At 37.4% G+C, this 25,387-nt stretch overlaps 1 protein-coding gene across 2 annotated transcripts; it reads right to left on the reverse strand.

Annotated features, from left to right (window-relative positions):
- Positions 1-5,795: 5,795 nt before the first annotated feature.
- On the reverse strand, positions 5,796-24,687 carry LOC139327310 (peroxisomal trans-2-enoyl-CoA reductase-like). Of its 2 annotated transcripts, XM_070957112.1 has the most exons (9): positions 24,503-24,687; positions 18,475-18,608; positions 15,335-15,500; positions 13,248-13,329; positions 10,991-11,087; positions 10,013-10,120; positions 9,002-9,113; positions 6,537-6,666; positions 5,796-6,129 (listed from the first exon to the last, which is right to left on the reverse strand). In XM_070957112.1, exons 1-8 carry the CDS (start codon positions 24,678-24,680, stop codon positions 6,578-6,580), a joined length of 966 nt encoding a protein of 321 aa, XP_070813213.1. In that variant the 5' UTR covers positions 24,681-24,687; the 3' UTR covers positions 5,796-6,129; positions 6,537-6,577. The 2 variants fall into 2 exon arrangements, with proteins under 2 accessions (XP_070813213.1, XP_070813212.1); XM_070957111.1 differs by lacking the exon at positions 5,796-6,129 and having other exon boundaries at positions 6,148-6,666.
- Positions 24,688-25,387: the final 700 nt, after the last annotated feature.

The following is a 25,387-nucleotide window of genomic DNA, read 5'->3' on the forward strand; positions in this document are numbered from 1 at the left end:
TCTGCCAGTGCTGAACCTCTCTTGAAATTAATTGTGATACTGGTTTAAATATAGGTTTTCCTGTGTGAAATCACTTAACTGCTTTTTTTTTTACATTGCAAATTGTCTCAATGTTTCTTTGGGCAATTACAGCATGTCCATTGCATTTAGTATATTGACACACTTCTAATTTACCAAGATTCTTCTAAAGAATGTATGCAGATTGTGCTGTGCAGTAGGCAGTTATCTAAAGAAATGGCAAGAACTTCAACCAAGCCCGCTGGAAGAATTCTGCATAGTAACAGTCAATCCCCTATTTCTAAAAATTCCCTGTTATCACAGTGAACACTCCCTGGGGTTTTTGCAATAGAGAGACTACTGTCTGTTGCTTGTGAACTAAGCTGCTGCTGCTACTTCTCTACAGTATCTCTCTTCGTTCACATTCTTTTCTTTGAAATCCTAATCCTTTTATTTTCTCAAAGACAGATTTATACAGACATGTACATAAAAAGAGGTATTCCTACGCAGTGATTTCAAAATGAGTACAGGAGCATTTACACAATCTGGATTCATGCAATTCACTAAGGCAGAGGTGACTGGAGGATGTAACGATAGCATTTGAGGGAAAGGTGGATAGCAAGGAGGTGGGCCTGGTAGTTCAGCAGACTGATAGCATTGTGATTAACACCAGCTGTCTGCAATTACTGTAAGTTCGAATCTCACCAGGCTCAAGGTTGACTCAGCCTTCCATCCTTTCTAAGGTAGGTAAATTGAGGACCCAGTTTGTGGGGGCAATAAACTGACTTTGTATAAATATACAAAAGTATGAAGGCTATTGCTTAACGCATTGTAAGCCGCCCTGAGTCTCCGGAGAAGGGCGGCATATAAATCAAATTAAAAAATAAAAATAAAAAAATAATGCAAAGAGGACAGAATTTTGTTGCCTGTGGAAGGACAGCCACATTTTTCTCCTTTTAAGAAATGGTTCTCTCCACCAGCATCCCATTTCCTCCCCCCACCCCACCCCCAAAGAACTTCATAAAGCTGATTTTTAGGGCTTGTCGGAGATTTCAAGTGGTGGGAAGCTATGCTGTTATTTTTTGTCCATTATTTATAATCCAAAGGTGGATTGCGAAGCACGTTTACCTTAGAGTCTCAGGTTGTCTTAAATAGCAATGTGAGAACCTAGCTTTTGTGTGCACAGGTTCATTGGAGCACAAACTGGAAAGCCAGATCTTGAGTAATATCCTCAAGCAGACAAGCCTATGTAATTCATTAGAAGCCTTATCACTTTAATTTATTTCTTAAATAAAAGCAGACAATTTAAAACAAAGGCATAAAATGAATAGACATGTCCACATACAGCATCTATATTTTAGTGGCAGCTTTTATATGCTTCCCGGTATATGAAAACAGTTTTATGTATTATTTTTATTCTGCATAGAAATTATCTCCAAGTTACAGGTTTCAACTCAGATTTAAGAATGGTTAGAATAAAAGTCAAGTGTTCTAAATTACTAATGAGTAACTTAAATCTCCTTCATTTTAATCAGTCTCTCATAAACTCAAATAAACTAGATCTTTTTCAATTCATAAGAGAAAGAGTGGTAACTTTCCCCTTCTTTTACTGCAAATATTGAACTCAAGTGAATGTGGTTTAAAATAAATAAATAAAAATCAATGATAGAGATGTATGAACAAAATCAGTTCAGATTAAATGTACTACCATAAAAAGTTATATTCAAATAGATATATAAGGAACACACAAAAAAACAGTTTACATACGTTTCTACAAGGAAATTTTCAAAGGCTAAAGAAATAAAACCCAGAAGTAAGTATCAGAAAAAACAATGAAAGTATAGTAAGGGCAAAATGAATTTCTGAAGGATAAATTTGACTAATATTATATTAGTGACAGAGAAATTATTTTCTCTGATTGGACCATCTTGATTTACATAACTGGACACAAATGATTAGATAATGAAAGTGCAAAATGGGTCTTTTTATCAAACAGCCACAATTCTGGAAGGAATTGGGCTGTGTTTCTGTTTTTTTTAAATAGGATGCTTACCTTTTCTTTTGCCCTTTATATCACTTGAGTGAACATTTTCCTATTGTCTTACATTTCTTCAATATCATTGTTGCACAGTGATACAAACAATATCTCCCAAAAATGATGTTCTCCCATCTGGTAATCTTACACTTCTGCACATTACACAAAACATAATATGGTTTATTTGGTTTCGGGCTTAGTACATTGCATGCCCATTGACATTGCAGCTTTCATGCTAAAGCTCAGGCTGCTTAGAAATCACAAGATGGGTGATTCAGTAAACTGTGCTCCAGCAAACCTGGCCGTATTTACAAACTTGCCTTTGCTTTGGTGTCTGTGGTCAATTTGAAATTGGTTGAAATTTTCTGCTGTGGTCAAGCAACAAAAGTGAGATAATGCATCATGCTGAGCCTTGATTAGCTAAGTCATTATTTGTTAAGCCAGTCAGACTGGCTTGAGTCATATAACTCAATAGCATACCATTCAGTTGTTCTGGTGATGGTCTTATTCTTCATTTGGTTTTTATTCTTCCCTTTACTGCTGGCAGTGTTCTTTTGAAACAAGTCTTTAACCTGACTTGTTACATCGCTTAATAAGATAAAAAATAAAATATCCTTGGATTCAGCATTTCCACTTGTTGAATTCATGAACACATCTATATATAAACAGACACATTTACTAGATATGGAAGAAGCTTGTCAGTGCTTTCTGAGATGATTTTCAGCTTCCGAGTCCCCTGCGACCTCCTGCTGCTTTATCATCTAAGGCCACGATGGTGAACCTATGGCACGTGTGCCAGAGGTGGCGTGCACCGCCTTCTCTGATGGCACACAAGCCATTGCCCCAGTTCAGTTCTGCTGCGCATGCGTGCATGCCTCCCACCAGCCAGCTGGTCTTTGGGTCTCTGCTGCGCATGTGCAGGGGCAAGGTGTGTGCACAGAGGGTGGGGCGTATGCGGGCAATATGTGCGGGGGCTGTATGTGCATTGCATTTGGGGGGATCGCGCACGTTCACGTGCAGCACACTTTCGGCACTCGGTCCAGAAAAGGTTAGCCATCACTGATCTAAGGGCTAACCTGGCCCAGCCCAACTCAGCCTTTTCCAGAACAAATGAAATCTATACATTTCTTGGTGGTGAAGTGAAATAGATTTTCAGGAAGATGATCTCCAAATCTAATTTTCGCAAACACTGTTCAGATAACCGGAACAGTTGCTTTGAATAGTCCAGTGTAAGTTCTTGTATGCAGGGTAACAATGTGCTTTTCTTATCCGCTACCAAACAAAAAGAGTTTTAGAAGGGTTGCAATATACTTTTCCAATAAGAAGATTAAAATGCCCTCAAGTCGAACTTGATTTCTGAGAATTGCACTGGGAAAACCATACAGTTTTCTGGGGAGCATTAGCAAAGTGGCTTGCTATTTATTGACTTCTGATTTTTATTTTTTTTAAAGATTTCCATTCTGGCCTCTTAATAGCCTGAGAGTCCCTCAATCAGATACTACAAATATCAGGTTCATCTGTTCCTTTCTTACCTAAATTCATCTGAGGTTTGGGAGGGAGGAAAGGAAATTCTCTGGACTCCTTAGAAATAAAATCTCCTTTCCCATCTCAAAATCTTGGCCCCAGCCAGAGGCTATTTATAAACATTGTACAAATCAACATACACATTGGACTTCAGATGTGGTTCTAAAGCCAGAGTAACTGGCTTAATGCAACGTGCAAAGCCAGATGTCTTTCTGTGGTAAGCGTGACTCCAGCAAGAGTATTAACTTTGGATGCTGATTTAAATTCATCTCAAGGCTGCTCATTTTATATTCATAATTGGGTCACATTTTCCTGAGCATTTTCTGTCTTTTCTTCTCACTTTTAGGATTCAGAGCAGACGGAATTCATTCAAGGCTGGGAAGGCTGCATTTGTTTGTACTGCTGAAGTGAACACGTCCCTTTTCCAATGATTGTTTTTGGCACATAAGGGAAGAGAAAGCATTTTAGAAGATAGCAGAAAAAGTCAAGAAGATGCCCAGTGAAAGAGTTCAGAGTAACTGTGGGCCAAAAGCCCAAATTTCTAGGAAGAGCAAGAACAAGGGGCAGAGCTCTCCTTGCAACTCCTTACATAGAGCTGTGGCTACGGCTGTGACCTTCGAGGGAGAAGCCAGCACTGAAAAAAGGAAAAAGAGGAGGAAAGATTCCAGGCCAGAATCAATCATCATTTATCGGTCAGGGACGGAAAACAAGGTGGAAGAAGAACAGGCAGAGGAAGATGGGGGTGAGAAAACTTCTGAGAAAGGCTCCAAGTTTTTGGGACACACTCTAGGAGATGGTAAATTCCTTGGAATAAGTGGTTTAACGTTTGTTGTTCAGATTTTATTTGTTCCAATAGATGTGTTAGGGAAGGAAATGACGTCTTTTTGCTCATTTTTCAGGTGCTAACTTAATACAGTCTACAGCTAGTAGTAGTACAGTCTACACATATTGTGTTAAACCATGGTTATTTTGCAGTCAATGCTTGAACAAGCTGCAATCCCTGAATTTGTACATTGCTAAGCCATCATCCATGGTTTGCAAACCACTACAGCTGTATTCTCACATTATGCTTAGCCCAAAGAAGTTACAGACTTTTGTACAAAGTCATCCATAGATCTTTGATTCCCAGAGCTTTCTGTTTTGTAAAAAAATGGAGAAGAGCATGACACACATTGTTTTGCTTCTATATTTTCCATTCAGAAGCTATTGAAAACTACTCACTTCCATTTCTGTAAAGTGGCCTCAATATCACTTGATGATATTGTTTTGTTATAGTGTTTGCCTTATCTGCCCAAAGCATTACTAATCTTTGGAATGACCCTGACAATGTGGCTTTGTCAACAGGCATGGGGACGCAGGAGATGGATGGAGTCAGCATAATGGTTCTATTGAATTCTATTGGTAGATGTGATTCTTTGGCTACAAATTCATTTTTAATGATTTTATATTATTTTGTATTGTTTTGTATTGTTTTAAATTGTATTGTTCAGTTGTTGTTTCTCATTGTTTAATTGTTGTAAGCTACTCAGTCATATATATGAGATTGGTGGCAGTATACATTAGAAAAATTCATACATTTTTCATGATGTATGCTTACTTTTAGCAATGGGAATAGCACTTAGACTTATATACTGCCTCATAGTGCTTTATAACCCTCTCTAAATGGTTTACAGAGTCAGTATATTGCCTCCAACAATCTGGGTTCTCATTTTACTAACCTTGGAAAGATGGAAGGCTGAGTTAATTTTGAGTTGGTCACGACTAACTGCTGGTAGTTGGCAAAATTAGCCTGCAATACTTCATTCTAACCACTGCACCACCATGGCTCTTAATTTCAAGTCCATTCTTATTCTGCAATCTTTTCTCCACAAGTGTCTTACAAAGAGTGTCCTCCAATGATCTTCATCACTGAGAGTGGATCTAAAATAATCCAATACTGACCTACACCACCACACCATCTTCTCAAATAACACAAATAAATATGGATATTTATACGTTTTGAAGTATAAGCCCATAAATTCAAAGTCACATTATATGATCTTTTGATGTATCTTCTCCAGACCAATCAGAAAGGTTTTAGCTCAGCAATCTGACTCAAAAATGGGAGTTTGAATCCAGCTGGCAGCTATTCAAGTGTTGAAAAGATAAAGCAAAATGTCTATACTTCAGTTTCTTACCGATGGTGTGAGATAACGTTACATCAAAGTCTCCAATACTGTGTCCAGGACATATATGCATAGATACAAGTATTTATTTATTTTTATTTATCAATCAGTCAAAGTTCTTAACTGCCCATCACCCTCTGTCTGACAGAGTATATATAGCATGCAATTAGGGTTCACCCTGTTCATGGCTGAAAGGCAACTATGAAACATAGGTATAAACTACCTTTCTTTATGTTGAAACGTTAGCCATTCTAACTTTCATTATTATGGCAAGAGTTATTAATACAAAACCATTAAAGTGTCCAGGAAAACAAACTGTCATATTCCAGCTGTAGTTATTTCAGCATCTTCCCATCCATAATGTGAGAGTGCCAAATCAGACGGGATCTTGCACAAGATTCTGTCATTCTATTGAAAAAACATAAGGCCAAAATCTCACATTTTAATTTATAGGGCTCTGAATACGATACAGGTGAGCAATGGATGTTTCACTTTCTTCAACAATCTTGTGTAACAGGAATTTAATTTACCATGCTTTAACAAACAGCCATTTCACTTTCTTGAGAGAATATTCATGGATCACAGAGGCAATACACTAACATGATGCAAAAATTTACAGAACAGTTACAAGATTTTCAGTTTACCGAATAATATTTACCAGGCAATGAATTTGTTCAATAACGTAACTTAATATAATATGGTTCCATATAATTATGTTTAGTGAATGTTCTAAAGGTTCATTAACACTTAATTATAAAGGTGTTTTTATTCTAAGGCACAGTTTTTTAGAATTACAGTTAATTACTGAAAAATACCTTTTTTCTAATGAAATGGGAACAAAACCCATTTCTTTGAATTATAGTTTTGATTTAGGTTTTCCTGAAAGCATGCTTCTGAGTGCTTTGGCATTATGTCCATCTGGTGCTGGGGGCCATCTGTCATGATCTAGGAGAAAAGAGAAAGTTGCCTCAGAAAGCAAAACTAATGCTATTGATTTAAATTTCAAAGATTTTTTTCCCAAAGAAAAACACTTAAAACAAAATGAGTTAGAGTTACTTTTATATAATCTCAAAAACAGAAAAATGAATATATTTAATATTTCAGAATATTGTAATAGTCATTTTCTTCTCAATGAAGAATAAAGAGTTCAGGCATTTGGCTACATTCAAAATCCTGTTTGCTAAGTTTCAATTAAGAATGTTGTTTGAGTCTTAACCCCAGAGTAATTGTCAAAGATGTATAAAGGAACTTCAAACATATGCTGGAAATGTAATTGTCAAGGGAACTTTTTATCATCTCTGATGGTTTGGTGATAAAGCAAAAAATATTGGAATCAGATTTCCCTAATTCAGAATATTCTTCAAATAAATATTAAAATGAATCCAGAATTTTCCTCTTAGATTTGAAGGATAAAGATTTTGACAGAAAATTTGGAACTTTATACTCAGTCTTCCATCCTTCTGAGGGTGGTAAAATGAGGACTCAGATTGTTGGGGGCAATATGCTGACTCTGTAAACCACTTAGAAAAGGCTGTAAAACACTGTGAAGCAGTATATAAATCTAAGTGCTATTGCTATTACTACATATGTTAATAGCAGCAGGCAAAGATGGAAAGATACACTAATTCCCACAACTGAAGAATTAACCATGAAGGTGATGGAATTGGTAAACATGGCAAAATTGATTACTTTTATTAAATAGAAGAATTAACTATTTTTGTTTCTACTTGGAAACTACTTCTAGATTTTTTTAAATCAAAACTGAGAAAATATCTAATTGTAGATTTTGGTTATTAGAGTGATTTTGTTGTTAGAGAAATGGCTTGAAATATTTAGAATTGTAATACAAAAGATTGAGGTTTTTTTTTTGTTTGTATTCTACTGCACTGAAAGTGGGAAGTAGAGAGAAGTCCTTAGTTTTTTTCTTTCCTCTTCATCTTCTCTTGCACTTTCTCTTTCTTCTTTTTAAACTTTCTCAATTTTTGTTTGTATTTGTATTTTAATCCACAATAAATTCTAGTAATTTTTGCTTTAAAAAAGAGGGTTGTTTGACCGCAATCACTGAGGTTGGCAGCTTAGCGTACTGTGTTTATTTAGCCAACCAAAATTAAGCAAACCAGGACTTCACACAATATGTGAAGCCAAGCTGTAAGTTACATGACAGATATGATAGTATTCAAAATTAAGAAAATGCCTTAACGGAGACAATTTGCACACATCCTTAACTTGTTTCACATGAGGGAAATGGGTCCTCCGCTCACCCCAAAATTAAATAGAAATACGTAAGTGGCTGTAACACAAACCAAATAATTGCTGATTCCTAAATTAAACCAATTACATGAAAGCTCTCTTGGAGGGAAAATCAAAAGAAAATTCCAACAATGGTGGAATGACATTACCAGGGGAGTTGAGACTAATTGTTGTAGAAAGTAGATGTACCCAGAACTAAATCAGAGATGTGAAAGGTGAGAGATTAAATAATTATTAACATTAGGAAATAAATGAAAAGTAATGTAAAATTTCAAGAAGCAAACTTGCATCACAATAATCTAGGCCAGGTAGAGTATTTGACAGAGGTGGACAGCTACAGAAATTGGATGGAAGGATGGATGGATGGGTGAATTTAACAAGTCAATCATACAAAGGGGAAACAGCTCTTGTGATCCTATAGCACTTACAATTCCAATCTAAGTAAATTTAGATTCCTTTCATTAGCAGAGTTTAACCAGAAAAGAAAATAAATTAAAAAGTAATAACTTGGCTTTACGGGGGCAAATTAGGGATCACAAAGATGGAGAATGAAATTTGGATTTAAATAGAGATTGTTAAACTTCCAACTCTTTCATGTAAACATATGATTAAATTCTATCTTGTAACATGATTACTTGAATATCTCTAAGAAACCTAAAAGTTATATGCACCAGGAAAAACTTTGCTCAAAGAAAATCCAGATTATGTTGGTTTATCTTTCTGTATGAATTGAGAGTTTAAAGCTTATAGAAGCCTTATAGGCAAATTCAACATTTAGTAGGCAATGTGAAAACATTTGAGTCAGTGATTTTAACAGAAAAAAGCACATACGGTAATCTGGAAAGTTCAATACGATAATTTCTGGACTAATCTCCTAAATGAAGCGGAATTTGATTAAGATGGAGAAGTCCTAAAGATAAATTCATTTTTAATGTCAGGGCAAAAACATCAGAAAAAAAAGGAAAGCAGACACCGTCTGCTAAAACAGTCAGGTTATTATTTTACCACTATTTTTAAAGCATTGTTTTACCTGGAATGTCCCAGAGGCAAGTGTATAGGCTTTGTCCACCATCAACCTTCACAGTTTCTCCTGTTATAAAGGAGGCAGCCGGTGAAAGCAGAAAACACACCAAAGCTGATACCTTAAAAGGGAAATAGAATTATTCATTGTTACATTAGTTGCCTCCAGACAAGATGGGAGACACATAAATTCAATAAATAAAAACATATTAACCAAAGAGTCAATAAACAAACAAACAAACAAATAACTATTAACCATTATAGCACAGGGCCTTTCAGATGTTCAATTCAGGTTTCACTTATTCTTGTTGCTGGATTCACATATTGTCTGTAGTTTGGTGGACAGACTCAGCTTTCATATTATGATAAGGCACAAACCTTGAGTTATCCACAAAACCTGTGCTCACACATAACACAAAAAGATGAAGTACAGCTTAGTGTAATGAGAGAACCTGCTCAAGAAATGATGAGAATAGAGCAACACTTATTTTTTTTTTATTTTTTTATTTTTTTTATTTATAATTTACTTATAATGCAGTTTTTTTCTCTGCAGACGAGGCAAATTGTGACACAGATCTGAAACATTCATACACATACTGTAGATGCAAGTGAGCATAAGAAGTTGGATATTGTGACGTGTAGGACAAGTATAGTACTGCCAGCACTATTTTGCTATCTTTTACATACATGTTTTTTAGGGTGTAGAACCTTAGTCACATTTTGAATGGGAATGTTAGCTTCATATCCAAATGTGTATTTAATGGTAATCTATTAAATCAATATTTTATTTACTAATTGAATAGGTTCACATAATTTGCTTAGTTCTGGTTTAGTATACTGTGTCAATAATTCAGATTAAGCGTATTATATAAACTAAAACACAAATTAATAATAACAGTCAGTTTGCACTGAATATTAGCAATAAAAATGTATAACATGAAGAGAACAAAATCCAATTTTTAAAATCACCTGAAAACCCAGAAGTTCAAAATATAACAATTACATCAACATAGTACTATACCTCTTCAGGAAGTCCTAATCTCTTTGCAGGAATCCTCTTAATATTATTTTTAAACAAATTTTCACCACCTTTGTAATGTGCAACAGCAGTTTCTGAAAATATAACTCCCTGCAAAGAAAGGACAGTTTCAACATTAAGATTTTGTAATTGTTTTTCACAACAATAAAAACTCCAATCACTTTTGACATTCACTATAAACTCTGAATATCAGTACTGAAAATAAATGACCTGGATTTATAAACCAACAAGCAAACTGCATTGGAAAGGAAGAATGATATCCTTGTAAGTAAAGTGCTATTCGACTCAAGCTCCGTTCTTGGCGACTTCGTGGACTTTATGCAATTTTGCTAGCAAGGGGGCAGCTCTTGCCACATCCCACATTTAGCTTATAACTTCTGGGGTTTCTATTTTTATAAATGTAGTACGTGTAGTAATTACATTTAATTAATTACTAAATGGAATGACTACACATACTACATTTATAAAGCAACACAAAGATATCTACCTGTTTTGTAGAGACATCTGAAGAGCAATTTCATCCCCAGTGTTAATATTAAAATACTTCTGTAAACATTCTTCCTCAATCTGGGTTGGTCACCGAGATCCTGAAGATGGGCTCCAGCACGAGTCCGAAAGCTCAAAAGACAAAACCTCTGGTCCAGGTGACCGACCCAGATTGGATCCTGCAACATTATCCTGGGACACGTATATCCGCCTTCATTTGTGATTCTTCCCCCAAAAAACAAACTCCATTGAGTGTAGATTACAGCCTCTAATCCCCTTCTCAGTGTTTGGTATAGCTAAAGATTTAGATATAAAAATCTTAGCAGTTTCAATAGATACGGTATTAGGAGCAAAATCTTCTGATCTATGAAAAAGCTCATCCATCCAAGATTAAATTAGGCAAATAAGATTGTCAGCATCAGCTGGAGCATTTATTTCCAGTCTGTTGTCTAAATCACTTATTTCATAACCTACCGGGGCAACTGAGTTAATCCTCACTCCATTGCATGCCCACTCAATGGCTAAACTTTTGGTCAGGTTATCAACTGCAGCTCTTGCCGCTCCACTGTGCCTGCAAAGGAAGCAAAAGAAGAGGCAGACTTAATTTCCTTCCACAGATTAAGTTAGACCATTCTGAAATTAGATGTTGTGATTATGAAATGCCTATAACTATACTCTGCTATCTTTAAGTGGGGTTTAGAGTTCAAGAAGCTCTCCTCCTCCAAGTAATTTTGGTGCCATGGGGCAGTTGTCAGAAATAGTGATCAATTTCCACTCATAGTTTAGCTAGCCAGAGTCAGGATGGTTGAAAATCCCACCGTTTAGTTATTCCAGTCTAACTTATCTGTATAAGCACAGATTTTACAAATAGCACCCAATCTGTATCCCCAGCTATAATAAAATTGCTTGTTTACCCTTACGGATCTTTGAAATACAAGTATCTCTAAGAATTCTGAGATTTTAGGGGATATCAGGCATAACTTTCTCTTACAGCTAGGATTGTTCTCAGGACGGAGTTAGAGGCCAACAAAATGTTCTCTCTCTTTCAAATTGTAATTACATGAAACTCTTCCAAGGCAAAAAATATCTGTGTGCACCTGTGTGCATGTTAATGTTCTGCAATCAGGAAGCTTGCAGCAATTTCATAATCAGAATTCCATGAACACAGTCCCAGCAGACAAGTCTATGCAAAGACAAATAGTATTTCAACTGGTTGATAAGAAGGTTCAAATATCATGTTACTCCATGATGTGGTTTCATTGTGAGCATGATTTAGCCCCATTACAGATAGTCCTTGACTTACAAACATTCATTTAGTGACCATTCAAAGTTACAATGGCCCTGAAAAAAGTGACTTATGACGGTTTTTCACATTTACAACCATTGCAGCACCCCCATGGTCACATGATCAAAATTCAGGCACTTGGCAACTGGTTCATATCTTGCAGTGTCCCAGGGTCATGGGATCATGTTTTGTGATCTTCTGACAAGCAAAGTCCATGGAGAAGCCAGATTCATTTAACTGTGTTACTAATTAACCACTGAAATGATTCACTAAGAATTGTGGCAAGAAAAGTCGTAAAATGAGACAAAACTCACTTAACAATTATCTTGCTTCATTCATTGCATCCTTCAGTCTCAAGAGACTATGGTATTGTGCTCTGGAAAAAGTTCCTAAAACAGCATCTGGTGTGACTAAAAAGGCCAATGCGAGAGTGGCAATCCCTTCCACACTGAGGGGAACATACATTCTGTCCCCTGCCCAGCCCCCAGATTTCGCTGGTTCCAGGACTGCCTCTTTGCCTCAGCCTGCCGAACAAGGGTCTCTTCGAATTGGAGAAGGCCATGCTGTGTCTTTAGCGTCCAAGCTGAAGATCAGAGGTTAAGGTTTCCCAGTTGTTAATGTCCATTCCCAGGGCCTTTAGGTCCTCTTGCAGATATCCTTATATCTTGCTTAACATGAGAAATTTTGGGCTCAATTGTGGACATAAGTCAAATATATAAGTCAATTAACATTTTTTCTTCATGAGTGAGTATTCTCTAACAAACCATGCTTTTGCAAGCAGTTGCTGTGAACTATTTCTGGGATCCAAGTTTGAGGATCATAAAGATAGGCAAAAGTCCACAATTCTCAAAGATTCCTATGATATCTGTGGAAATATACCAAGAAACAATGGATTTAGAACCAGCCATTGTTCCAGATAATGTTGATGCCCTTAAAATTCTGGTCACTCAGGATCTGAAGACTGCCAACTCCTGACTTGATCTGTAAAGTCCAGAGTTGGCAATCTCCAACCTCTAAGATACACATGGCCCTCCTGAATTTTTGGCCTAGCTACTTCTGTTCTTCCTAATCCACCAATGTAGCAGATGTTAATTTCTTCAAAACTTTCTGATATTCTGATTTCTGCATTGGAAATCTATATAGTACCTGGGCTTTGCAAAAACAAGGCCATTAAAAAAAAATAGGGAGAACACAGTACAATACTGATAAAAAGGGAGCCAGCTAAGGAACAGAGGCTTCAACCTTCCCTGCCTATTAATTTCAAGCTGCAAAACAATATTGCAAGAAGCAGGGAAGTGTCTCTGTGTCTATAAATAAGTGTCTGCTCAGAATTGCCTGAACCGCAAGATAGGAGGCAAATGAATTGAATAAGTAAATTAAAATAAATACATTTACTTAGACTTAAGTTAACAACAAGAATGCATTTGGATATTAGTAACAGCTTACGATAAGCCAGGCATCCCTTTCCACATATTAGCCACAATATTGACAATGGCACCTCCGTGATCCCGCATCCAAGCATTGTACACTATATGGAAACAAGGAGGGGGGGGGAGAGCAGTAATTAATATTGTGACATTTTTATTTACATTTTCAGAATCTGTACAGAATGCAATCTCTCTTTGAGTTAATCCCCCCCCCCCACACACACAACCTCTATAGCTAAGTGTATCAATATGGGGGGTTGTGTAATATACAAGATAGCAATGACATTAAATCCAGATATTTGCCAGAGGGCACAAGTAACTATGAATGGAGGTTCATTCCCCACATTACTGAAAACATATAAATCCACTCTGTCACACACACCCCAAAGCCCAAACCTACCTCACCGTGGTGGTGGGGAGGATGGAGGGTGAATAGTGTAAGCCTACTATACCAGCCAACACGGCTGTGGCTTGGAGAAAGATCTATTCCAATTCTTCCCACCAAAAAAAAATATGGATTGACGCAAAGATGCGGAAGATATGGTACCGAGCAGTGATTCTCCCTGGCTGGGAGATACCAATAAAGCTACAGGGGAAGAGCAAAGAGAGTATCCTAGTAGCAAGAGCATCCATGGCATAGATGGGGTAAATCCTAATGCCTCCCCCCCCCCCCCGCCAATGACACAGATTCTAGAGAAAAGAGATCTTTCTGCTGTTCAAAGATCTTCAGATCAGGAATATGGAATGTCAATGGCTTATACTTAGGAAAGCTAAACATTGTTAAGGACAAAATGAATAGGCTCAACAATGATATACTTGGCATAATGAACTTCATTGGACTGGCTGTATATGGAGACATTAAAAATAGTTCAGAATCGGAAAAGGCAATTGGCAAGGTTGCATCCTGTCACCTATACTATTCAACATGTACACAGAAATAGTTATGACAAATGCACATTTGAAGGAATCTATCACTGGCGTTAAAATTGGTGGTAGGAATATCAACAACCTCCAATACACAGACAATATAACATTGTTCATGGAAAACAAGTAGGATCTAGAGAGGCTAATCCTGACAGTCAAAGGTGAAAGTGAAAATTTGGACTGCACCTTAACATCAAGAAAACAAAGATAATGACAACTGCAGAGAACATGCAGGTCAGAGTGCTACTATCTCAGTTGGCAGCGTCACTTGATGATTTCCAGTTTTACCTGGAAATGTCAGTCACTGCCTAGGCAATCACCACTATCCATAGCAGGCACTCTAGCATTGAGTCACTCCAAATAAAGTGAAACAATTATATTCCAGTATTATTAATACCAATAAGTATTTTGGTGAGTTATTCAAATTTACACATTTATAAAATCTAAATGCAGATAACAAAACACCAATATTCTGAACAAACAAACAAACTGTAAGGAATAGATTTTAGTATTTCTGATCTAATCATCAAAGCAGTTCAAATTCTTATTAAATGTCTTCTTTGACTTATAATTAAAACCAACTATTCTCTGTCAGAGATGCAGTCTGAATAACTGTTGTGTTATAATTTAACCTAACATAATTGGCAAAACATGCTAATCGCTACATAGTTAGGTTTATCATTATACATCACTTTCAACCATTCTTTTAACCATAATTACATTGCAACAGCCAAATATATACCAGTTAACAAGAATGTGACCAGAAAATATTTGTTTCCTTGCAGACCTATGGATAAATCTCTTATTCATTTGCAGGAGTGTGCTTGCTGAATTCATATCAGGGGTGAAATTCATTTACCTTCGCTACTGGTTTGCAAATGTGAGCGCGCGTGCCTCCTCCACGCATGCGCAGAGCCTTCTGCGCATGTGTAGAGGCTCAGAAACAGGATGTGATGACATCTGGGCGAGTGGGTGGAGCCTCCCACTGCCGGCGCTACCGGTTCTCCCAAGCCAGATAGAACCGGCTGAATTTCACCACTGATTCATATGTCACAATAAACCGTAATTGCAAATATTTAAGGCTAAATATAAAAAATGTCAAGGCATGAAAATGTGAAATGCAAAGTAATCGTGCTTCAAATGGCTTTATGAACAAAACTTCAAGTTATAGTAAGCAATCACCTGCTTTACAGCAATAGAAAGTTCCAGTCAAGTTGGTTTCAATAACAGCATGCCAGCCTTTTGCGCTTATTAGTTCAGATGGGCTAGGAAACTGCCCTCCTCCATTGTTGACCAAAAAATCTATCCTACCGTGAAGATCTAATGTTGCCTTCACCAGTGCCTCTACCTACAAGGAAAAAATAAAGCATAGTGGTAAGATTGATGTTCCATTTGCAGATTTCTGTACAGGATTAAAATCAGTACTTGGCCTTTTGTTTAAGGTCAAATAGAGTTTTTGTCTATAAACTTAAATAAGTGTGGTGTTTCTTTAATAGAAAATCCTTTCCGCAAAATAGTTTTCAGTACTGTTAGAAATCACGATATGGCAGTTAAAAATATCACCTAGAATATTCTATAACAAGGGAATTCCACAACAACCGAAGATTTCATCACAATGACAAAATTTCTGTTGTGATTTGGTTGCAATATGCCTGCAGAAGGATTTGTACAAGTTTATTGAGAGTTTACTCTTAAACGTAATTTATAAAGAAGAAAAGAAGAGTATTATTACTTAGAAAACTCATATACTGTAGTTATTATGTTATATAGTTATTATATAATGTTATAGTCCCATCTTAGCCATGAAAGCCAGCTGGGTGACTTTGGGTCAGTCACTCTTCTCAGCCGAACACACCTCACATGACTGTTATTGTGGTTACAATAGGAGGAAGATGTGTTGGATATGCTCACCGCCCTGAATTATTTGTAAAAAAGAAAAAAGGCAGAATACAAACAAACAAACAAACAAGCAAGCAAGCAATAAAAATTGTAGTCAAAAGGTCCTTATCATATATCATAATCCTGCAAAATGTGTTTTCACTGTATCTGCCTGGCTACCAATGACAGAAAGTTGATCAAGAGATCTATGACTTTAGCCGCTCTTTGAAAGGGATCGAATGGCAGTGGTTTAATAACCATTGTTCCTGTCATTTCAGAGGCGTATTTCAGAACAAGCCTCTACAAAGCAAATTATGTTTCCACATGACATCTGGTAACATGATGTTCCCTTTCCTGGGAAAGATGATCAAGTTAAAATACAACATAAAATACATAAAATACAGTTAAAATACAACAATTTATATATGTAGCAATGTACTTGATATAGAGCTATTGCGCTAAAAGTCACAGCTCTTAACAAAAGAAAGCTGGCAGCCAGTGCTGTACTTAGAAGCTGTGTGCCAAACAGAGCAGAATTATTTATAGCACAATGATGGGAAAGCTTTATTAGAAAGCAAGGATGCCCTAGCGGATAGAGATTAAAACTCAGCATTCAACAAGTTTTCCCCTAGGTGGTTTATTTGAATCTGCTGTAACAGATTACACAGAGAAACAAAGCTGCTGACAGATGTAGACATATGAAAAATAAGGTATTTTAAGCTGTATAAAAAAGAATTTAAAAAAAAGGGCATTGATCCCTTTCAGAGTGATAATATTATCTTAGTTCCTTGAGGGAGACATCTTAGTAGCCACATATTCAGGAAGAAAAGGCCCCCTTTTCTGATTCTGTCACCAAAGGGAAACACAGGCCAAATTTTTCTGATAAAGTGCATTCAACTTGCAACGTACTGCTATCTCAGGTTTTGTGCCCCTTAGAAACAGTGATTTGAGTTACCGGTAGCATCCTATGTAAAGATCTGAGATCGTTATATCATAGCATACAACCTAGCAGATAGCACTAATTTAGAAAATCATAGTTAAACTAAGTATTAACGTGTTCCTATATAAAAGTGAATTCTGATATTGTGCTAAACCATAATTTGTTTAACTATTATTTGCCAATAACGCCACAAGATGTTAAACCACACAGATCAAAATGTGTTATAATATGGTATATGAATCTATTTAAACTATCATTTTAAAAATCCATTTTTAATGTATCCTTCTTTGCTGGAATTGATTCTTGACTCAATAGATTCTGGTTTGGGGTTTTGTACATTTGATAGCTCACTTTCTGTTTCACTCTTTAGGATACACTTTGGCCTAAATTAGGATCAATTACCTTTTTGTCTTTCCAGCCAATTGGTTTATTTAACAGTTCTGTCATGCACTAGACAGGAAGTTCAGGCTAGAGCTCACAACATATATTTAAAATTGTGTAGTATAGCTGAAAACAGCATATGGTTGGAGATGAAGCCTAAACAAAAGCCTTATACTGAGGCAGATTACTTACTAATATAATTCAATATTGCTTGCATATACAGGTAGTCCTTGACTTACAACCAAAATTGAGCCCAAAATTTCTATTGCTAAAGGAGACAGTTGTTAAGTGAGTTTTACCCCATTTTACGACCATTCTTGCCACAGTTGTAAAGTGAATTATTCCAATTGTTAACTTAATAACATGGTTCTTAAATGAATCTGGCTTCCCAATTGACTTTGCTTGTCAGAAAGTTGGAAAAGTGATCACATGACCCTGGGATACCGCAGCCATCATAAATATGAGTCAGTTGCCAAGGGTCTAAATTTTGATCACAGGGATGCTGCAATGGTCATAAGTGTGAAAAATAATCATGTCACTTTTTTCAATGTTGCTGTAACTTCGAATGGTCACTAAATAAATCGTTATAAGTCAAGGACTACCTGTACCGGCAATACAAATGCTACAAAATACTATAGCATTGAACCAGAATGTTTTTTCCTTTTCTAAAATCAAAGCAATTGCCAAATTATAATTCCATTTCCATCTCAGTAAATGGAACTTCATCTAAAGCAGGGATCCTCAACATGATGTCTTTTGATATTTTCCAAATTGTTAAAGATGGATGTTACCAAGAAAGCACACAGAATAAAAAAAAAATATTAATAAATGTAAACTATTTTAAGAGTTTACAAAGCACGGAATGCCTACTCCTATTCCTACATTTAAAATTACAATTATTTAAAATTGTATAATATAGCTGACTGACTCCTAACTGATGTAAAAACAACTGGAAACAACAACATTTGCCATCTCCAGCAAAGGAACTCATATTTATATCACTTTTTTGTGGTTTAATCTTCCAATATTGAGATGAAAATATTATTTTTTCCACTGTAATAATAAAAAGAATAACCCAGTGAACCATACACTAGTCAAATATGGAAGACTATTGCGTTTTTACCTCTTCTTCTTTGCGAATGTTGCATTGTATGGGAGTCACCTGGACAGAACTGGTGGAGGGAATTTCAGCAGCTAACTCTGTCGCTGCAGCTTTTAATCTGTCAAATTTACGAGAGGCAATCACTACATTACTACCTATAAAACAAAATGAGAAGCATTTCAACATCAGTACAAGTTGTAAAAAGATTAAACCAGATCTCTTGCTGAAATATTAAATCTGGGCTAATCATCCCTTCAGTGTCACTTTCAGGCCTATCAAGAGATTACTGGTTCTTGTAAACCTACAAAGAGAGAAAACATGAAAATTGTGCTTATTCTAATCTGATATTTAGTTTATGAACAGCACGCATTCTCTTCCTAGTATTAGGGCTAGTTCTTAGGGCATCACAAACAATCAGTTGGAAACTAGGCAAGTCAATCTAGGCTTATCAAAGCAAGAAGCAGTCCAACCCCACCCCCACCCAAATGAGTAGCTTCAAGTCCTTTACACATACTGTTTGGAGAAAATGGGACAAGAAATGGAACCTTGATTTCTTTAAACAGGGCTTGCATTTGCTAAATCCTTCCATTTTTAGCTTTCCCACAATAAACCACATTAGTCTGTCCTTCAAAGTCTGTTGATGCAAGTGAAATTAAACCTGCCATAAACCAAGGTTCTGTCCCATGACTGAACTTGCTCCCCTCTAAATCTTCTTCAGAGAGTCTTCACTTCCCCAGAATATACTGTATTTTGAGGGCCTATGAATGGAATAAGGGAATTTTATTCTTGTCTCCATTCATAAGATAGCATTTTCATTTATAGATTGAACAAAGACTTTTCAATAATGTCCTAGCTCAATAGTGGAATTTGACTAATATATTACTTCAAATAAGTTAACAGCAAAACCTGTTGACCCAAAGAACCACATATTGTCTTAAAGGCTTAAAGGCGAAGGGGGGAGGGGGGAGAGAGGGGACAGAGGGGGGGAGGAGGGAGGGAGGGAGGGAGAGGGAGAGTACTTTAGTTCAGTCATTGACCAGTATAAAGAAATAAAATGAATAACAGAAAACTATCCCCTAGAAACAAGAACTATTAGCAACTATTTGTGGAAGAAGCTTACACATATTGTAGCAAAATTGTATTACTTTTGGAGAAATACATTTATCTTGATTATTTAACAGATAGTGCAGATAAAAGCTATCAGAATGCCCTGAAATTTAAATAAAAGAAGAGTCATCTAAAAGTATTTTGTGTTTTAAGATCTGAACAATGGTAAGTTTATCCATTGCCACTTATGTCTCTACCCCTGGGAATCCCATCAATGCCTTAGTTCAGTGTTTGAAGACTGAAAGGGTCTGGATAGAGAACAGACTTCAGCTGAACCTTGGCAAGACTGAATGGCACTGGATTTGGGGGGGGGGGGGCACTGGTTCCGAGACTATGCCATCTTTGATGCTGGATAGAGTTGCACTGCCCCAGACAGACCCCATGTGCAAGCTGGGAGTCATCCTAGACTCACAACTCTTGCCTGATGAGGAAATAGCAGTTGTGGCTAGGAAGCCTTTGTACAGCTTTGTATGTGTGCCAGTTGCATCTGTTCCTGGTTCAGCAGGTCCTGGTGGTGATTTAATATCTTAGTCACCATCAGATTGGACTACTGCAATGCACTCTACTTGAGGCTACCCTCAAAGAATATCCAGAAGCTTCAGCTGGTAGAGAATGCAGCAGCATGAGCAGTTATGTGTGTTCCTAGAACAGCACAAGTTATACTTCTGTTCCCCAAGCTGCTTTTTCTTGCTTCTAGATCAACTCAATGTGCTGGTTTTAGGTTTAGTCTTTTTTTCTTTTTTCTTTTTCTTTCTTTTTTTTTTTTTTTTGCTGTGGGACAAGGCTATCTGTGGAACTGTCTCTCCTTGGTTACATCAGCCCATCCATTAGATCTGGCAGAGGAGACATGTGATAAAGGACACCATCAGTTCCAGACCTACATTTGGTGACTCCTAGGAGATGTGTCTTCTTAGTTGTGGCATCCACTTTTATGAAGCATTCTCCTCCCCCTCCCCCCAAGATTAGATTAGCTCAATCCCTTTTTAATATTGCAGAAGTTCCTCAAGACCTGCTTATCTTATCAGGCCTGGGCCTCCCAAGAACCAAAGACACGCTTAGATCACTCCTTTTCTGAGGTACGCATTTTTAATATTCTCTTTGTCTTTATTTTTAATGTGGATTTGTATATTTTAATACCTGTTGTTTTTATATCTGTTGTTTTATTTCATTGTTATATGGTGCTCAGAATTGCCTTTTGTGAAATGGGCAGCTATACAAATTTGATAAATAAGTAAATTTCTTGAGAAAGGAGAGCAAATCCCCATCCGTTTTAATGTTACATTAATAAATTAATACTAATCATTTCAAAAGCATGTTGGGAATCCTAAATTATATAGTAAAAACTGCATACAGTAGTCGACTCTTCTTAACTACATTTTATAGTTACAGAATCACAGAAATCACAGAATTGAGGAATTGGAAGGATCTATAAAAATCATCTAGATCTTTTTTCTGCAATGAGCTGGAAAACTAATTAAACCATCCTCAAAACTAGCTGTCCAGATTCTTCTTAAAAACTTCAAGAGATGGGAAACCCACAACTTCAATGGTTTGATTATTGAAATCCATTGTTGAACTGGTCCATAATGCCTACTTCAAGTAATAGGCTAAGCCAAAACCAACTAATTTGAATGATGAGTTAATTGAAGTGTGTGAACTCAGCTTCTTTGATACTCTTTAATACATTTCTGCACATTTCATTCCGCTAAAACACATACACTCTTCAATAAAAATGACTTTGTAGTTTTATCACGTCCTTGAATTGAAATCCAAGCAAAACAAATTGCAACTTCCTAGTATAACCCATGGATATTTCTCAAATAATATCAGCATTGGAGTTTAAACGGTGTTCATATGATATTAAGTATAACCCAGTGATTTTCAAGCTGGAAATCACATGCATTGCAACTCAATGCCAATTATCCAATAGTTTAATTTTCAGAAGTTTTTTGCACAACAGAATTAACAGAACACCTATCATTATCCCACTTTTATCCAGTATCCAGTTCTTTGCCAATGTTTTGCTATGGTTATAACATTCAAATCATTATACTCAGTTAGTACTAGCTGGAATTTGACACTATTATTGTTTATTTTTAAAAAATAGTTAATACTAATTAAAATCACAGCTATTCCTAAATCAGATGACAAGATATCAAGCATGGTTAAAGGACCATGCACATCAAGGGAGAGATGTCACGTATGCATTCCCATTAATCACATATTGTAGCTTAATATATCATGCCAACCAGGCTTTAGAGATCACAATCTGCTTTTTCAGTAAATTTATTTTGTTCAAATAAACACACACACACACAAACCCATATTCCCAAAGGTGACTGTGGAATTTTCTGGCTTTACATATAAGACTAAGTTAAAATGTCAGTGTTCAAAATAAGGAAGATGATCTTGACCAGATATTCCTATGTAAAAGGAACTGATTGTTTTTTTTAAATCCAGAACATCCAGACAATATTTGGAGTAGTTCAGATTGATACCTCCCTAATTAACTGGAGGATGACAAGGGGAAAGAGTTACAGCACAGTCAGACTTGCCAGATTTTATAATATAACCAATCTCAATAGAAGTAGTTTAAGCCTTCCTTGGGAGTTAATTTCATTATCTGATATACTAATGGAGCCGATTATCAATAGCTAATTTATAGCTCACTGTTTCACATGAATACAGCCTCAGAAAAAGTATCCATAAATAAGAAGGAGCCTGGTGGTGCAGCAGACTAAACCACTGTTATTAACATCAAGCTGTCTGCAATTACTGTAAGTTCAAATCTCACCAGGCTCAAGGTTGACTCAGCCTTCCATCCTTTCTAAGGTAGGTAAAATGAGGACCCAGATTGTGGGGGCAATAAACTGACTTTGTATAAATATACAAAAGTATGAAGGCTATTGCTTAATGCATTGTAAGCCGCCCTGAGTCTCCAGAGAAGGGCGGCATATAAATCAATTAAAAAAAAAAAAAAAGAGGACCAAGTGTATATTTTAGAGGTGAACATGTTCAAAGATGTTTATATCAGCACTTCAGTAAAGAGTGAGAAGATCTTATACTAATTCTAGTGGAAAGAAAAAAATCCATTAATTACATTAATTTGAGCCACAATTCAGCTTCAAGAACTAAGTACAGATAGTCCTCAATTTACAACCAATTGAGCCCAACATTTCTGTTGTTAAATGAGATATTTGTTAAGTTAGTTTTGCCCCATTTTACGACTTTCTTGCCACAGTGGTTAAGGGAATCACTGAACTTATTAAGTTAGTAACCTGGTTGTTAAGTGAGTCTGGCTTTCCCATTGACTTTGCTAGGCAGGTCGCAAAAGGGGATCATCTGACCTTGGGACACAGTAACAGTCATAAATATAAGCCAGTTGCCAAACATCTGAATTTTGATCATGTGACCATGGGAATGCTGCAAAGATTGTAACTGTGAAAAATGGTCATAAGCCACTTTATTCAGTGCTGTTGTAACTTTTAACAGTCACTAAATGAACTGTTATAAGTTGAGGACTACCTGTAATCATAGAAGATATGAAACAGCAGAAGCAAAGCAATGAAAGCACTACAGAGGTGGGGACTAGTTTTTGATTTAGTAAAAGAAGAGTTTAATAAAAAAATGTTTTTACATAATTATAGCAGGACACTGCAGTGAATAGCCTACTATATTTTTCTTCTTAAAGAAAAGAGGAAGAGGAATATAAGCACCTATGCATTAATTTTTTATTTTATTGTTTTCCTGAAAAACATTAATAGTTACAAATCTGCTCCAGGAATCTGACAAATTGCATTGCTTAGTTCCCATCATCTTATAGATGCTTGACTAAAAATCAGTCACAGCTTCCAGAAAAACATTCCCTCCCCAGGTTGAGCTAGATATGCAGGAAAAACCTGTCAATAACCACTAAGCAGAAGGATGGGCATGCATGAGCTTTATCTTAATCCATCTGTCAGTAGTTTGAATATTGTGAAAGTAATGCTCATCATAAAGCCAAACTCCAACTAAATCACCGATCCAGTTCGCACATAGCAAAAAAGTATATTTGAGAAGAGTCCACATACAATTTCCAAATAAAAATTACATTTATTTTACAGAAATAGAGCAGAATGCCAGCTTTTGATAAAACTGTCACATAATCACTATGTCCTGTTACAACATAAACTAACACAGCTAGAAATCTAAACTTGTTTAATGTTTTATAGACTGAGCAAGTGAAGAGGGAAAAAGAGAAGCAGAATCCTAAAGCATTACACAATCTGTTTTCTTGAATTTTCTTTATCGCCTACAGTATTTCCTTCAGTTATACACCATTCATATATGATCATGTCCCATAATCTCAGTGACAACAATAGTTGGGCTATTGGGAGCTGACACCCAAACAATCTGAAGAAAATCCAACTTTTTCTTCCTCCTAGCCCGTTTCCTTCCTTCCAAGAAAATCCCTGGGCCTGTTCTAGTAACTTCACAGCAGGTAACAACTTATTATGAAAAGCAGTCCCAGACACCAAACTTCTAAAGAGAGAGAACCTGCACCCTCTCCCGTCACTCTTGTTGTCTCAAAGGTGGTTTTTCAAGAGGCAAGTGGACTTTTTGGTTTTTCTTTGAAGACGTTTGGCTTCTCATGGAATTCCCCACCATTCAGTCAGAGCTGAAGAAGCTTCTTGCAGGAGAAGCAAAACGTCTTCCAAAAAAACAAAAAAAAAAAAATCAAGAAAAGTCCAGTTGCCTTTGGGACAACCATGACCCCTAGATGAGTGAGAATCTCCATAGACATCCTGTCACTCTTGCCCAAGTCCTAAAGCTACAATCAATAACACGGAGGAAGGACTCGCAGGCATAGGGAGCTTCCATCCTTCCACCTCTCCCATTTCCCCCAGGGGAGGAGAAATCAGCCCGCTCCCAGAGAGGCTAGGCTCTCTCCTCCGTTGCCCACCGAGATGCAGCAGCTCAGCAGCGATAGCCTTGCCGATGCCGGTGCCCCCGCCCGTCACGATGGCCACGTGGTTGCGAAAGAGTCCAGCCGCCAGAATCCCTCGGCCACCGCCGTTACTAAACGACGACGAGGACGCCATCTTGACAGCTCTCAGTCGGACTCTGAACCCTAAAGTCATTCATATCGCCCGGAGCGCTCCGAGTCACGTGACTTGAGCCGCTACGCCCCCTCCCCTCCCCTTTCGAAATCGGAACGCTGCCTCTGGAATAGCGCCCTATACAGTACAGCGGCAGCCTTCTCCCTGCCACGCCCACGCGTTTGCGACGGAGGTGGGGAGGGAGGCTGGGCGCCAATTGCTCAATGCGAGCTAATGGCACGCGAACGGGATTGTGCCTTTCCTTGCATGAGAGAGAGGGAGGGAGGGGGGGAGGGAGGGGAGAAAAAGAAAAAGGGGGGGGGGAGGGGGTTCCGCCAGAACACAATCCTCATTCTTTACCCTCCTCCCCTTTTTCCCTCGCAGGCACAAAAGGTCCGTCTCCGCCGGGTTCCTCCTCTCCCTATCAGAGACACGGGAGGAGAAGGCAGGCGGGGGTGGGTGGAGGGGTTAGATCCCACTCCGCCCATTCTATTCTATGCAATTCGCGATCCGTGAGCCAGATTCCCCCCACCCCCACCCACCCAATAATACCAAAAGAAGCGGAAGAGATCATTCGGTTTCGCCCCCTGTTTTTTGATTTCGCCCCCGGCATTGTCTCCCGATGCAAACCCCGCTCCTTACAGGGCACCCGAGCCGCTCGAAGCGGGGAGCCCCCGGTCCTCCTTGAAAAGGGTCCATCAGACAAGACCCCTCTTCCCTCCGGTCGGTTACAGATGCGAAGGGAGGAG

The sequence above is a fragment of the Pituophis catenifer genome, unplaced genomic scaffold (assembly GCF_029215685.1).
Source record: "Pituophis catenifer annectens isolate HBS135680 unplaced genomic scaffold, rPitCat1.0.hap2 SCAF_1, whole genome shotgun sequence".
NCBI classification, from domain to species: domain Eukaryota; kingdom Metazoa; phylum Chordata; class Lepidosauria; order Squamata; family Colubridae; genus Pituophis; species Pituophis catenifer.

Excerpts from the sequence above, each read along its gene's own strand:
- LOC139327310 (XM_070957112.1), bottom strand. The coding sequence starts at position 24,680 with ATGACTTTAGGGTTCAGAGTCCGACTGAGAGCTGTCAAGATGGCGTCC. Across the intron at positions 9,114-10,012 it reads GATTAGGACTTCCTGAAGAG|GTATCAGCTTTGGTGTGTTT; the intron begins GTATAGTACTAT and ends TTCCCTTTTAAG. Across the intron at positions 6,667-9,001 it reads TTGCCTCTGGGACATTCCAG|ATCATGACAGATGGCCCCCA; the intron begins GTAAAACAATGC and ends CTTTTCTCCTAG.